Source organism: Lottia gigantea, assembly GCF_000327385.1.
Source record: "Lottia gigantea unplaced genomic scaffold LOTGIsca_9, whole genome shotgun sequence".
Classification (NCBI taxonomy): Eukaryota; Metazoa; Mollusca; class Gastropoda; family Lottiidae; genus Lottia; species Lottia gigantea.
The window spans coordinates 2600721-2617619 of NW_008710950.1; the positions used below are offsets into that span (position 1 = coordinate 2600721).

Below are 16899 nucleotides of genomic sequence, written 5' to 3' on the forward strand. Positions count from 1 at the left end.
TTTCTCTACAATTTGTACAAAACCAAAACTTCCGGTCTGAGGAATGAATTTGTGGAAGCCACGTCAATTTGAAGAAACCTGAATTATTTCATAATATCTGAAGTTAATAACCATTCATTTACTGCAAGAGACCTCACTCTGACTACTGTCAAAATGGCATCAAATGATATTGGAGATTGGTTCCGAAGTATACCACCAATTACCAAATATTGGTTTACCGGTTCCATTGTTTTGCCACTTGCTGGCAGAATCGGCTTGTTTTCTCCTATGTGGATGATTTTACATTTCCAATCTTTCATATATAAATTTCAGGTAATGATTCTTATTTTCATATTTTTAAAGATATGATAATAAGCAAGATACCCAGGTATTTTATAAGTCAACTTAACAAACGTGTAAATTATAAATATTTTGACTACCGGTATTTTAAGTATTACACACAGTGGTGTAACCTATTTTCGTGCATATAAGGATTCAACAATGCATTTTGTCAAAGTTAAAAAAAACAGAAATTTTTTTTTTATGTCTTAGATTATTTCTCAGATATTCTGAAAAATATTTAAAATTGGTTTGTTTCGATTTTCTTTATGAATCACTCACTTTGACCCATATTTCATGAGTAAGCAACTCGACAACGGCAGCAAAATGCGTCACCTATTTTCGTGTACAATGTTTGATTTATAAATAAGTCGAGAAAAACAGGTTGTATGGATACCCAGGGGTATAATAAACTTCTGTTAGTATTTATCCTTCAAATAACCATGATTTACAAAAACAACATAAGAATATGGCCCACATTGTGTTCCATAGATGTTTTCTGCTGACACGAAACTACTTGAAACTACTGGATTCATTCTACTAGCCGACATTGTACAGATAACCCATGTTTATCAAAAAAAATCAAATGCGTACATGTAAATTATGAATCATTTCCGGAAATGCATGAAAAATAGGTTAGCACGAAATTAGGTGACTTGACTGTACTATACGAAGGTATGGTCATATTATTGATTTTATTTTTTACAGTTTTGGAGGCCATTGACAGCTGTACTGTATTACCCTATTGCTGGACCTAAAGGGTTTCATTACTTGATAAATTTATATTTTCTATATTCTTATTCAACAAGATTAGAAACTGGTAAGATTATGATTTTGTACTACTTAGCTACTCTTGCAAATATTAAACTACATTTCTTATTAATTCTTGAATTATAAAATTCTTTTGTCATAAAGAAGCTATTGTAAGGTTTAAGAGACTATTGTGCTAACCTAATTTTTGATGTACACTCATTAACCAATGAGCCAGTGATTAACCATAGACCTTATTCATGTTTTTGAGAAACTAAAAGCAAGGTTCATAACTCACATTACATCATCCATTAATATAGTCCAAAACATCTGCTTCTATTCATGCCTCTGGTGGATATGGAATTGGTGTAGGGAGAAAATGATGGTATGACTGAACTACAATAATATTCATCTTTCCAAATATACCTGGGTTTTGCAGATCCAATTATCTAAATAGGTTTAAAACTCCTGCACCCCAGAGCTTATTATTTCCACACCAGCTGACATCTGTCCAAATAGCTATCAGAGGTTGGAAGACAGACAGATGTTTCAATCTACCATTAATAAGATGGCGACGTCATATGAATGAACAGCCTATGTGACGTCACTGAACACACGTCCAATAGTGAGAAAATAGGCTTAAAACTGCCCTATCTAAAAAATGTGTGATTGTAAACTTCATCTGAAAGTATGATAATAGCTTAATCAACTCCGATTTTTATGATGTAAATATGATAAGTTTTGAGTTACTTGGACTGGAGAAGGAGGAGGCTCTAAGAAACATCAAGGTGGGGTTTTCACTGCAGTTACACCATGTTACCTTTGTTTATTTGTTTTATGAGCCTCGTTCTGGATTCAACGCATGAACGCAGTCTATTTACTGTACTTTTATTTCAGGTATATTTGATGGTAGACCTGCTGATTATATATTTATGTTATTTTTTAACTGGATTTGTCTTGTTGTATCCTTTAGAATGATTAAACCTTAGGCGTAATTCTGTGTTCTATGTTATGTAGCCTACGACATGTAATGAAATTCTGTTTCCTTTTATTTTTATATTCCTTAATGTTTGAATAGATTCTTGGTTTTGCTACAGATTTAATGGTAAGTGAACATCAATTTTATGTATCGATACGGTACTATGGTTATTGTAATATCATAGCAGAGAATCTCATCTATATGGGTACCGGTATTTACTTAGTTGTTATAGTCTAAAGTATTGACTGAATCAATGAGATATTTTAAAATATTTTTAATATATTTATGACATTACATCAGTGCTTTTTTTATCTTCAAACTGACAAGTTGCATGTGTCCAAAGGTTTTGAGTTAATAATTAATAATGTTATTATTATAGTTATTAATGGATCCTATGATATTAAGTGTATTGTATGTATGGTGTCAACTAAATAAAGATCAAATAGTATCATTCTGGTTTGGAACAAGATTTAAGGTAAGTATTTTATTACTGAAGTTCTAATGTGTACTTATTTTATTTGACTATTTGTTTCTTTTTATTTTAAACAATTCTTTCCACTAACCAAAAATGCATTCAATGTTTTATTTTTAATTTTGTTTTTCAGGCTATGTATTTACCATGGGTTTTACTAGCTTTTAATATGGTTATTGGACAAGGGTAAGCATAGTTATTTAAAGGGACAGGTGTGGCATTTCCGGGAGTAAATTATACCTTGGGCTCATAAATGGGAACTGTTCTGCTGAACTAATCAGTAATTATGTTCACAACTTACCGTCAAAATTTGAGCCTTCAAATCCAAGTGTATCCATTATTATCGATGCGTTGATGACGTCAAGTGTATACAGTAGACCTAATCATCTTTTCCATTTCATCTACGCAACAGAAGATGACTTGGTGTCAAAGACTATATCAACAAAACGTTCAAATTTTGAATACCCCAAAATATCAGGAGAAGATAACCTTGTGAACAAAATAAATAAAAATATTGGAATCGATATATGAATAACAGACATTTCTCTTTTTGTCTGCTACAAGAATTCTATATTTATATTATTACTATTCATTTCATTGGATTTATTATTGTATATTCAGAGGTTTGCAGGAATTATTAGGAATTGTTGTTGGACATCTCTATTTCTTCCTAATGTTTAAATATCCACAAGATTTTGGTGGCAACAGAATGATCAATGTACCGTCTTTTCTGTAAGTTTTATTTAAATTTTTATGATTATTATTCATCAACATCTAACAGTAAATACTACAAAAGGTATTTTATTCAATTAATTCAACCAATCATTTCCATAGCAACCTAATGTTTAATGATAGCGATTCTGCAGAATGTAGCTGCTTTTAATTGCTATCCTTTACTCTGAAAATGAGTGTGAATAGCTCCAAATGCACAAATTAAGGGGGAGGGGGAATATTGTCCGTTTCAAACTAGCAATGGATGACGCCATGTTGGCATGTACTTAAGCAACTCTAGCTTCACTTTTTATTATATTATGCTGAAATTCTAAATAGATAAAGATTAAATTTATTTAAACTACTATCATTTTATTTTGTAGATATAAATACTTTCCTAACAGAAGAGGTGGAATGGGAGGTTTTGGTCAGGCTCCTTCCAGTAGAAGAAATCAAGATAATAATAGGGGAGGAGGAGGTAGACATGATTGGGGACAAGGAAATCAATTAGGAAATCAGTAAAATGTCTTTGTGTGTGCCAGTGACTTATACTAACTGTGGATGCTTTAAACTGTTTTAGTGTTCATTTCATATTATAAACCAGGGATATGGTGTTTTTTTTTTACCCACAATGCTACACAAAAAGCGTATACCTTCATTTTACAAATTCTAAATATTTAATGTGTGAGATTAAAATAGAATCTTCTCATGTGTTTTATCATATCAGAACTCGGAATTTGGCCAGTTCACCTCAGTAATTTGATAAGTAAATGAAGGTATATACTATGTGGTGGGTATTGTTATAATGTAGTGAGAGTATGAAAGAGAAACGTTAGTGTAAATAATATTTGTTGTGTGAATGTGTTAAATCCTTAAAATTGTTATATATTGATTGAGAGAGACGTTTCTGTAGATGTGGATTTCCAATCATGTATTTTAATTTTTTTAGAGGTAATCTTGACTTTATTATTATACAGAAAATCATTTTGCTCAAATGAAGCTTTATCTGCTAGTAAATCAAATACTAAGATGACAATATTATTTTTAAATCTATTAATTATTCCAAGAAATCCATCAACCATACAAATTACTGCTTAAAATCATACAATGTTTGTTTTGTCTCTTTGTTTTTTGTACATTCTATAATATGTAAATATAAAAAAAAATGAAAATAAAAAAGCCTAAACATATTAATTTTTTGAAATGTTACTGTTAAATTACTGTGGAGTAATAAATTAAGTAGCCTATGAACAGAACAGATATTACTGTTTGAATACAACCTGACATTCATACACAACAAAAGGGGGAAGAGAGTTGAAAATAGTAATTTAAACTTGTTAGTAACTGAAGTTGGTTTAGACCACACAACCAATGTCAATTACAGTGGTGTAACCTATTTTCTTGGATATAAGGATTCAACACCGAATTTCGTCAAAGTTAAAAAAATTGTTTTGGTACTAGCAACTAGTTCAGACTACATTGCATCTGCACAAATATGATTTAAACAGAACTGTGACAATGACCAAAAGATATATCAAATAGGTCCAAATTGGTCATAGTAGATCAGAAGGACAAAGAGCATACTAAAATGTATTACAAACAACCCTTCTTTAATGTAAGAAGACGACTGGGCCGAACAATTTTAAAGATCAAGCGGATCAAATCATGTTGGGGTCAATTTTGGCGGCAAACATAACAAAAATAATGTTTAAGGGAGGTAACCGGTAACAGGTTTTTTTTTAAAATAGGTCACGATATATTCCAGGGAAAATAAATTTCTTTTGATTGGACAATTGACATTGATATGATATCTGATAGTACAGACCTGTGATGACTCAAGAAAATGCACGTTTATGAAGCCGGGCGTCGTATTTTAAATTTTATCCTGAAAAGTGTAACGGGTAGGCCCTACATTTGAAATAGAGCTCAGGCCAGAAAACGGGAATTGGTTTGTGCACTATGCTAATAGACTAGAAATAACGTCAGAAGAATAACCTTTGTATGTAACAATTATGTATCTTAATTGTACAAATGTATGTTATGTTATTAATTTTAATTAAAAAAAAAAAAGAAAAAAAAAAAAATTTAACTTGTGACAGCTTTGATCGGTTAGATTTCAGAGAACCTAAATAAGTTGGCGATCAAAACATATAGGATTGCTCAGTCAGAAGTGATTTGTCATCTGCTAGTACAGTGGAACTGGAATAGCTCAGCCAGTATTTGGTTACATTGTCATCTGATAGGAAAGAGGAATAGATAGTGAGTTGGATAGTCATCTGCCGGGGCAGTGACAATGGAAATGCTCAGACTGTGGTGAGTTGGATTGACATTTGCTAGGACAGTACGTAAGACTGGGATAATTCATATAGTAGTGAATCGGATTGTCAATTGCTACGACAGTGGGACTGGGATAGTTCAGTGGGTAGTGAGTTGGATGGTCATTTGCTAGGACAGTGAGACGGGAATAGTTCTGTAGGTAGTGAGTTGGATTGTCATTTTCTACGACAGTGGGACTGGGATAGTTCAGTGGGTAGTGAGTTGGATGGTCATTTTCTACGACAGTGGGACTGGGATAGTTCAGTGGGTAGTGAGTTGGATAGTCAATTTCTACGACAGTGGGACGGGGATAGTTCAGTGGGTAGTGATAACTAGTTTGATTTCATCTATTAGCACAATGTGAGTGATCAGTTGGTCGTGTGTTGGACTCTGCTCTTGGTGCATTGGTCACCCCAATTGCCAAAGTCGCCGTCATCATCTGACCCAACTGATCTCAACATCATTACCCGCTAATGCTAATGCTAATTAAAAATCCCATGACAAGCCCCGAAGGTTGTGATATTTCCCGGCTGCACGTTAACAACGGGAAGTTTATTTTCGATACACTGGACACATACGACATGAGCCGAGTTTTCTATTTTGAAGGGAGTTAAATGTGAGGTTAGCAGTCGAATGGACATAAATATTTTAAGCACAAGTCAGTTAGACACGGCAGTGGCTATTTACTACTGGCGTGGTAAATAGCCATAAGTACCCTTACAGCTATTTACCACGGCGTGGTAAATAAAATTAGTCATGATTTGATATTCTTTTCGGAAAAAATTGCTTAAAACTACCTAAATATATAAAATAACAATTTAGCAATCAAATAATCATCATTTTCATCAAAAATTCGCTTTTTGAAAAAAAATGTCGTGTTTGTTTACAAATAAATGTCAAGGCCAATTGTGAAGAGTTCATGGTTCAAGGATTTATACTTCTCAATTCAAACCTATCTAAAAATTTCCGCGTTGTATGAAATTTGGTGTACATTCATTTGTTCTTTCGGCAATAGATTTTAATTACAAATTAGTCCAAATTTACTTTTAACCTTCTGAATGAATTGGAAAGCAGGCTTATTACAAGTATATCTATTCAAAATCAATTGAGGAGTAAACTTCCTCAAACGATCGTAAGGGTATTTTGTGTGAGAATAAGTTTTGAAAATAAATTCCTGCATTTTATGCAATGTTTCTCCTAATATTACTGCGTTTTTACAAGTTACTACAGTGGCGTATTTAGAGGGTAGTTCCCTCGGAAAGCCAAAAAGAGGGTAAATGTGCCCCTCACTCCCGTCAATGAAATCCTGGCTACGCCACTGAGTAAGTAGACCTAATGTATATTTCCACAAAAATTGTAATGTTGTGTCCTATGGATATTAGGGTGATATGAGAATAAAAATCCCATAAAAGCGCAGGCCTAGGTTAAACGCGTTCGCCCCTATACATTTTCGGTCTTTATCATGTTTGCCCCTAGATCGTTCGCCCTGGGTCCGTTCGCTCCACAATATTTTATGACACAATAACCCATGATCCACAAAATTTGGACAAAATGTTTAAATATGTGTTTAATTTTTAAACTTGGTCACTTATAAATTTAAAAAGGACCCGTCCGCTATCATGTGACTAAAAACTGACTTGTTAGTCTTTCATTCAAACCTCTTCCAATTTGTCGTCCAGAAACTTGCCTTCACCGACACAATGTTGTTTCTCTAAAGGATTCTATTTTTCTTAGTGTCCAGAATTAAAATGAACTTCGAAACAAAAAAATGAATTATGTGAAAATTGTGAAAACTACTTAAAGTTCTCAAGAAAGTGGAAACATGGCTCACTTTTCAACTCGATTCATGCAGCATGGAACAATTTTTTTGCGACCAGGACAAATAATTTTTTAAAAGGGACAGTTACGCCAACTTTTTGACCAATCATACTTTAGTCTCAGAAACGGGATTGTTTTAGCTAATCAGTAATAGTGTTCACAGGTCACCGTCCAAATTTGAGCCTCAAACTCACATGTGAATTAGAGGTCAGTAATAATACAGATGTTGTTTCTGTTTGACTGTAGAATGTAGTAGAGATCAGTAATAATACAGATATTGGTAGTGGTCGATTGTAGTATACAATACACTATCAATATCTGTATTATTACTAACCTCTACTACATACTATAATCAAACACTATCAATATCTGTATCATTACTGACCTCTACTACAAACTACAGTCAAACACTGTCAATATCTGTATCATTACTAACCTAGACAACATACAATCAAACACTATCAATATCTGTATCATTACTAACCTAGACTACATACTTCTATTATAATAGTATCAATATCTGTATCCTTACTAACCTCTACTACATAATACAGTCAAGCAGTACTAATATCTGTATCATTACTAACCTAGACAACATACTGCAATCAAACACTATCAATATCTGTATCATTACTGACCTAGACTACACACTACAATCATACACTATCAATATCTGTATCATTACTAACCTAGACATTATACTACAGTCAACACTATCAATAGCCGTATCATTACTGACCTAGACTACATGCTACAGTCAGACACTACCAATATCATTACTGTATCATTACTGACCTAGACTACATACTACAGTCAGATACTATCAATATTTGTATTATTACTGACCTATACTACATACTACAGTCAGACACTATCACTATCTGTATTATTACTGACCTAGAGAACATACTGCAGACAGGCACTATCAATATATGTATTATTACTGACCTCGACTACACACTACACTCAAACACGTCAATATCTGTATCATTACTGACCTCTACTACTGTATACTAAAGTCAAACAGAATCAACATCTGTATCATTACTAACCTTTACTACATGCTACAATCAAACAGTATCAATATCTGTATTTTTTTTCTGACATCTGGAAACAAACAGCCCAAAAGAGTGAGTCGGTCGAGTCTAAGATATTTTTCAACACTTTAATGAGGTTCCTACTTGATTATTATGAAGTTTTATCTAAATTTATCTAAATTTATCAATAATTGTGCCTTCTTCAGTGTTTACTAGCTAAAGAACAAGTTATATTGTGATAGAGTTCATCGTTTGTTGATAATAAACAATTTTACCAGTTTTGTCAAAATTGTGCATTTTACACGTTTCCAAGAACAAGGGCAATAACTCATATCAAATATTTCTTAAATTGTTTTATTTTCATAGGGCTGGTGAAAGGTTCTCGAGTATTTACAAGCTACAGACTGAACGCATTTCGAAAGACAAGAGCAATGCCTCATAACAATCAAAACATTGTAAATTTATAATTTTATTGATTTTTCATTCATAATAATCACTTCTATGATACTATACTAATCAAGTAAGAAATTAGATGTTCAGTAGGATTGGGCTTTGTGGTTTTCCTTGCACCAATAGCTCAAATATAGGAACAGTGTCGACAAATCCTACGCATATCATCAGCCGAGTCTATTTATATCTTTAGTTTTGATAACTAAAGTGTCGGGGTTCGCTTGGGTTCGTCGTGTTGAAGGGCACCAGAAATCCTGAAACTCTTCTCCTACAATAGCCTGGGAACCAGGAATATACAGTATTATAGCTTGGAAATTAAAAATTCAATAAAAGTCTGTCAAAAGCATAGCTTTAAAATGAATATATAAACGAATTGCAGACTAATAGACAGCTGGAAATGCACGCAATACCGAAGTATGATCATAAACACGCATTCCTTATGGTTCACATCACATAGCGATTGCAGAAATTTTTAGACTGTGAAATTTAGCATCCAAAATGCCCGAAAACCATAATCACCGATATTAAATATGGCGGATATTTTTCTTCGCTAGAGATATTAAAATGCTTATTTTAGTGTGTTAACAATGTGAAATGTTCACAATATTTATATTTTTGAAACCTAAAAAGTGTGATTTTTTAAAATTTGAAAAAAAATCGGATGAAATCCACCAAAGAAACAAAAACGTGGTAAAATTTAGTTACCACGTTTTGTCTCCATAGACTAACATGGTGACATTGGCCTAATTTAACAAGTTACCACGCCGTGGTAAATAGCTGTAGGGGTACTTCTGACTATTTACCTCGCTTACCACGCCAGTGGTAAATAACCACTGCCGTTAGACACGGTACTTTAGGCACACGTTCATTTGGGCACAGATCATAATGATATAGACAATAATATGTAGTCACACCTTTAGTTAAGCACATATTCACTGAGGCAGACGCTTTTTAGTCACACTAATATTAGGCACAATATAACGTGTGCCTGAAGTACGTGTCTATAACTGACGTGCTCAACATATTTGTGCCTAAATGACAGTGATCCTAAATGTGAAGCTAACTGAGGAATAAAAGTGAAAAGAGAAGTAAACGTAGGCCTTAGAAAGTCAGTTGACAGCTGAATCCTATTGTTAAAATGACCATTTAATTGCGAGGATACGATATGTAAATGACCTACAGTTCATATTTCCTGTAAGCGTTTTATAAACTAAATTCAAATAAATTAATGTATTGTGCGTAATGATCGTGTACAACGTAAAATTGAACCATACATGTATATAAATATGTATAAATAAACAAGGGATATTATACAGAGAACGAAGTTCATTTCCTATTTTGGATTTGCTTAAATAAATAAAATAACATTATGGGAAAAGGATACTTTAGATAGAAGATATGAATAATTAAACAAACAAAAAAATTGTTTGAAATGTTATAAAATAGTGTACATGTGTATTCAAGAGCGCATTTGATTTGATATGATGTCAAAATAAAATGTTATATGCTATCAGTACAAAGTGTACCTTGGACACCAGTTTAAACAATTGGACCAAATCTTACCGATACTTGTACGATAAGATATAGCATCACACAGTTTTCAGTAAACCATGTATTGCTGTATACAAGACCTATAAAAAGAAGGTAACTTATTGAACTATTTAATCTGATTTTGAAGCGAAATTAAAGTCAAATATGCTCCTCCTTAATTAGTTTTTCTCTCGATAATATATACAAATTTCAGAGAAAAGAGAATGGTGTGTACAAGGACGTTTTTGGTTATTTTATCAATAAGTATATTATTGATAGCATACAGAATGTATGGTTTAATCCACAGACCAGTGCCACCGGATATAGACCAGCCACAAAAACTCAAACTTATTGATGAACTTGGAAGAATCACGAGATTTTTGGTAAGTACTAAAGACAATGCCAGCCACACAACCGCTTTGATAGATTTTTATGTCGATCACAATGTCAAACCTGAACTGTTTAGGCTGCATTCATGTCACATACAACTGTTAATGGGCAGCCATGTAAGACCTTAACAGATCTGTTGAATAGAAATCTTCAGGAAGCTATTTAGGCCTTTCAATGAACTTTCATGTAAATCTCGGAGCATCTTGTTAATAGACAATCGTAAACGTCAAAAAGAACTGTAAATAGACAAGGGTGTTTAATCAGTGCCTAGTCAATAGATATTCATCGCATAACATTGAAAACTGCTCGACAGTATAGACTGTTTTTAAACGAAATGTGAACTATAAGCGAGGAGAAAGAAATGAGTTGATATGAACAATACTTGAGATTTTTGTAAGATAGAAATGAGTCGATAAGAATAGTACATGAGTAAGATACAAATGAGTTAATGTAAACTATGCTTGAGTGAGATAGAAATACATATTTGAAACCTATTTGAGACTTTTGTAAGATAGAATGAAGTTTATATGAACTATTCTTGAGTAAGATAGAAATGAGTTAATGTGAACTGTATTTGTGTAAGATAGAAATGAGTTAATATGGACTGTGCTGGAGTAAGATAGAAATGAGTTAATATGAACTGTTATTGAGTAAGATAGAAATGAGTTAATATGAACTGTTATTGAGTAAGATAGAAATGAGTTAATATGGACTGTTCTTGAGTAAGATAGAAATGAGTTAATATGAACTGTTCTTAAGTAAGATAGAAATGAGTTAATATGAACTATACTTGAGTAAGATAGAAATGAGTTGATATGGACTGTTCTTGAGTAAGATAGAAACAAGTTAATATGAACTGTTCTTGAGTAAAATAGAATTGAGTTAATATGAACTGTGCTTAAGTAAGATAAAATTGAGTTAATATGAACTGTTCTTGAGTAAAATAGAATTGAGTTAATAGGAACTGTTCTTGAGTAAGATAGAAATGAGTTAATATGAACTGTACTTGAGTAAGATAGATATGTTCAATCTGACTTAATTAGAAATATGTTCCATCTGACTTAATTAGAAATATGTTCCATCTGACTTAATTAGAAATATTTTCCATCTTACTTAATTAGAAATGTGTTCCATCTGACTTAATTAGAAATATATTCCATCTGACTTAATTATAAATATGTTCCATCAGACTTAATTAGAAATGTATTCCATCTTACTTAATTAGAAATATGTTCCATCAGACTTAATTAGAAATATGTTCCATCTGACTTAATTAGAAATATGTTCCATCTTACTTAAGTAGAAATATGTTCCATCAGACTTAATTAGAAATGTGTTCCATCTTACTTAATTACAAATATGTTCCATCTTACTTAATTAGAAATATATTCCATCTGACTTAATTAGAAATATGTTCCATCTGACTTAATTAGAAATATGTTCCATCTTAATTAGAAATATGTTCCATGTGACTTAATTAGAAATATGTTCCATCTGACTTAATTAGAAATATATTCCATCTGACTTAATTAGAAATATGTTCCATCAGACTTAATTAGAAATGTGTTCCATCTGACTTAATTAGTAATATTTTCCATTCTGTTTTTTTTAAATGGTTTAAGTCTACTTAAGTAGAAATGATTCGTAAAAATGTGTTTTGTTCTAATTAATATTAATTTAAAATTAATCAATAAAAAATGTCCATTCTAATAATGAAAAATGGGTCCCATTCTAATTGATTAAGAAATGAGTCCAATTTTAACTGATTAAAATGGGTTCCATTCTAAATGATTTTAGTTCTGTTCTAATTAATTGAAAATAAGTCCCATTCTAATTAATTAAAAATTGTTTCATTTGGGTTCGAATATGAAAATTTAAAAATAGGCCCCATTTAATTAAGTAAAAATAGGTCCAATTCTAATTAAGTAAATGGGTCCAATTCCAATTAATTAAAAATGGGTTCTAATCAAATTATATACAAATGAGTTCCAATCCATTTATATATACAAATGGGCTCAATCTTACTTAAAGTGATAGCCTACTACGTCTTAGAATGAGCATAAAATTTCATTCTCAAGAATGGTCAATATGAGTATATATTCATCAGTTAGCTTACCTGGTGTCATAAAGTTACAACAGAATCCCTGTAAAATCTAGAAAATTGGAAAATTCATAAAACTAAGTAATAATTCTTTAGTTTCAATAGTTAATTGCATTTATATTAAGTTTTTTGGATTTATCGGATTATATGCTATCTTATTTTTTACACCAGGTATATCTACTGCTGATGCTCTTATTGGCAAAGTTTAAAATTTAAAATTTTATGTTTATTTTAAGACGTAGTATCCCTTTAAAAATGAACTGTTCTGAACTATTTTAAGTAAAATAGAAGCAGTTGATAATATGTTGTAAATAGTACTGTGTTGCTCTACTTTATCTGATTTTATTTATTTGAACCTATCTTTTGTATTTCAGGAGGGAATATTTGAATATTTAAGAATAAGCCCAGCATCTAAACCATTGAAGATAATTGTTGATTTAGTATTGGCTCTGTTGACTAATCCTGTAGCTTATATTGACTACAACATAGAGGTAAAGTTTATGTTATTGTTTTCGACACTATGTTAAAGGAATCATTTCAGATTAGATTTAAACAATTCCATTCCAATGTCCGAATAGGCAGAGAAAATTTGCAGACAAGAAAGATCTTTTTCTAATTTCAGATTACAGAAACTGTTTTGAATGGTGTTCCAGTCCATATTTATACGCCATCACGTCAAACTAAACCACTTCCGGTATTTGTCTTCTTTCACGGTGGTGGTTGGACCTGGTTTTCTGTTGGTAATTATAAGTCAGTCATACATCATTGTTATATAGTAGAAATTCAGCAGTGTATGCATATATTATCAATTTGTTGACGATACTACCTATAAGTTACCCATTGATTGCACGTAGAATCTGAAATTCACTTTTGTTGCTCGTTTTTTATACGGGTATTGCGACAAATGTAAGTGGCTATATATTGTCGTCTTTATCCATTTTCCAGCCTTTGATATATTTACATCTTGATTCCAGGTACATACAATGCAGCTCTGAGAAATTTTGCCAATAAAACAAATCATATTGTAATAGCGGTGGAGTAAGTGTGATTAAAGCAAATTACATGGGTATACTAATGGTGCCCTTTTCGTCGGTGGTAGTTTATGATGCATTTTAGGATCAAATCGTATAGGCCTACCAATTGTCATCCAAGGATTTTGTTTTCATTAATACATGTTATTATTTTTGTACGCCCACATGAAATAGGGGGCCTATATTGTCGTCACCCATGTCCGTCCATTCGTCGGCCTGTCCACAATTGCTCGTAAAAACTCTACAAGGCACGATTCTTGACTGATTTCGACGAAACTTGGTATGGTTGTTAGTAATCACGCGAAAACGCGTTCAAATGTTAGTTATAAAAATTCCAGAAGGCACAAATTTTGACGGATTTAAATGAAACTTGGTATGAGTGTTAGTAATCACCCAAGGATGAACCCTATGGAAAATCAGAATAATCTAAAAATAATTAGTATGAGCTATTGCCCTTGTTCATGAAAAAACCGCGTTCAATTTTTGGCTCTAGAAGGTTCAATTATTGACAGATTTTGACGAAACCTGGTGTTAGGGTGTATTGAGACGAGTCTCAGTGAAAGCACTGGCCTAGGTCACAGAGCAATAGATAAGTCTATTGATTATGTGAAAATTAGTTAGTCATTAGTATGATTTTAGTTGCTGGTGTGAGTGTTTGTTGTCACCTAAGGATGAACCCTATGGGAAAAATAAAAAAATAATTGGTATCAGTTATTGCCCGTGTTCTTTAAAAGGCGTTAAATTTGTAGCACCTAAACACTCTAGAAGGCACAATTCTTGATGGATTTTGACAAAATCACCCAAAGATGAACCCTAGCGATAATCAGAAAAATCGAAAAATATTTTTGCCCTTGTTCTTAAAAACGCGTTCAAGTTTTAGCCTGTAAACACTCTAGAGGGCATAATTCTTGACAGATTTTGATGAAACTTGGTAATGTTATTCAGTATCGCCTCAAAAAGTACAAAAGAAGCGTATTTCTGAAGGTTGAATATTTCATACTGCTAATTGTTACTGTACTGCCAAATATTTTTATTTAAAATCAAAGCTGCCAATGGGCGTATATTACCTTGCCTGGCAAGCTATCTTCATGAATTTTGGTACGCCCTCTATGTCTCGAGTGTCCATGCAGGTAATGTTGGAAGTTTTGCTGTATCATATTGCTTTTATTTTTTCAGCTACAGAAAAGCCCCACAAGATGTATTCCCAGCTGCATATGAAGACTGTTTAGCAGTTACAGAATATGTGATCTATAATCATACTAATTTTAACATCAAACCCGATTCTATCTCAGTAGCTGGTGATGGTTCTGGTGGAAATCTGGCAGCTGCCGTTGCTATCACATTAAAAGATAACATTAGACTACAGTTACTTATTAATCCTGCCTTACAGATGATGAACTTTAAAACGCCATCTTATATAGATAATAACGATATCCTTGCAGGGTTAACGTCACCGGAGAAGTCAGCAGCAGCTTGGTTAAGATATGCTGGAATGTCCTTGGACTTTAAACCCATATTATTACAAAATAAACACATTTCTTTGAAACTCCATTCAAAATATTGGAGTTTAATCAACAGCAAGGAACGTATTCCAAAGCATTTAAACATAACTCGGAGAAAAACTGTCCGTCCTAAACAACAATCTGAAAGGATATCAGTTGTGTTTGATTCACTCGTTAAAGACTATCGACTGTGTCCTATGTTTGCTTCTGATGTATCAGGAGTTCCAAATGCTTATATTATTACATCTCAGTATGACGTGTTAAGAGATGAAGCTATTATGTATTCTGATAGATTACAAAGATCAGGGGTAAAGGTCAAACTACGCCATTATTTTAAGGGTTTCCATGGTTTCTTTCATTTCGCACACAAATGTCTTTTACAGTTTAAGGAAGCTAAACTCGCGTTAGATCATTTGGTATCTTTCCTTAATTTCCAGTATGACACTAACAGTGGATAATAAAACACCACCTAATAGTCATATTGGCTCTCTGTTACACCTGAATTATTCGAGATATAAAAGGCCTTATATGAAATGTCATGTGTTTGTACTATTTTGAATAAATTGCATGCGTTGAAAAAAAATCCAAGGGATTTATTTTATAACTGACGTAAAGAACAAGAAGAATTTTTGTATTTATACATATCGAAATTTGTGACAACCCACCAGTTCCATTACTGCAACAAAACACCATACACCATTGCCCCTTCGAACAATCAAGTCTGGCTATATGGTAATTTTATACAGTATTCAACGTTTAAAACGAAAATATATTATCAAATGAAAATGTTGATATATATAAGGGTTAGGGCTGATTATTTCTGGCTCAAACTGTAATGATTTATTCGTAAATAACATAATGGTCATTCAGAGGTTGACAGAGATCCATAAACAATCAATGTTCCTGTTTCATGTTAAGGTGAATACGAACAATTGTTAAACATTTAGTACATATTAGGGCTATTGTTATGAATAAACCCCAGTATTCAGTATTAGTAGTATGAACCATTCTGTCACTTTATAAAATATTTGTTAACCGAACTGACCCTTGTATAAATAAAAATAAAAGTAGTTTCCACTCATAACTTACCAGTAAGAGTCAAATATTGGAGATCGAAATATAACGATGACCCATGTGAGGTAAGAAATGACTTATTCACTTATCATTTTTATGTGTCATACATTTTATATATTTTATTGTATTCTATATTATAGCATCAGTACAATTCGAAATTTTCTCAACTTCCTGAAAAGTTTTATTTGGTATCAGAATTGTGGTGGCGTTCAAATTCCATTATGTCAATGTATAGAGACCTTGCACAAAGTTTGAATGTCGCGAAGTGAAGCTACAATACTATTAGTTCTTAGAACAACCTTTCAATAATTTGCACAAATTTGGCTTTAACAAGCTGGTAAGCGAATCATATAGAAAGCTTTTTTAAGGAATCATTTAATATCAATCGAATTCGGATCACAGTATAAGACAATATTCATC

At 32.4% G+C, this 16899-nt stretch overlaps 2 protein-coding genes across 2 annotated transcripts; both read left to right on the forward strand.

The window, feature by feature from the left end:
- The first annotated feature begins 25 nt into the window (after window positions 1-25).
- LOTGIDRAFT_205920 (hypothetical protein) lies at window positions 26-4422 on the forward strand. The gene is made up of 8 exons (XM_009068314.1): window positions 26-312; window positions 1027-1138; window positions 1966-2030; window positions 2147-2173; window positions 2427-2522; window positions 2653-2705; window positions 3141-3251; window positions 3614-4422. Exons 1-8 carry the CDS (start codon window positions 154-156, stop codon window positions 3750-3752), a joined length of 762 nt encoding a protein of 253 aa, XP_009066562.1. The 5' UTR covers window positions 26-153; the 3' UTR covers window positions 3753-4422.
- Window positions 4423-10668: 6246 nt separating this feature from the next.
- LOTGIDRAFT_155791 (hypothetical protein) lies at window positions 10669-15863 on the forward strand (the record flags this gene model as incomplete). Its single annotated transcript, XM_009068315.1, has 5 exons — window positions 10669-10764; window positions 13247-13363; window positions 13495-13612; window positions 13847-13910; window positions 15080-15863. The coding sequence occupies 5 exons, from the start codon at window positions 10669-10671 to the stop codon at window positions 15861-15863; spliced, it is 1179 nt and encodes a 392-aa protein (XP_009066563.1).
- Between the last annotated feature and the right edge of the window lie 1036 nt (window positions 15864-16899).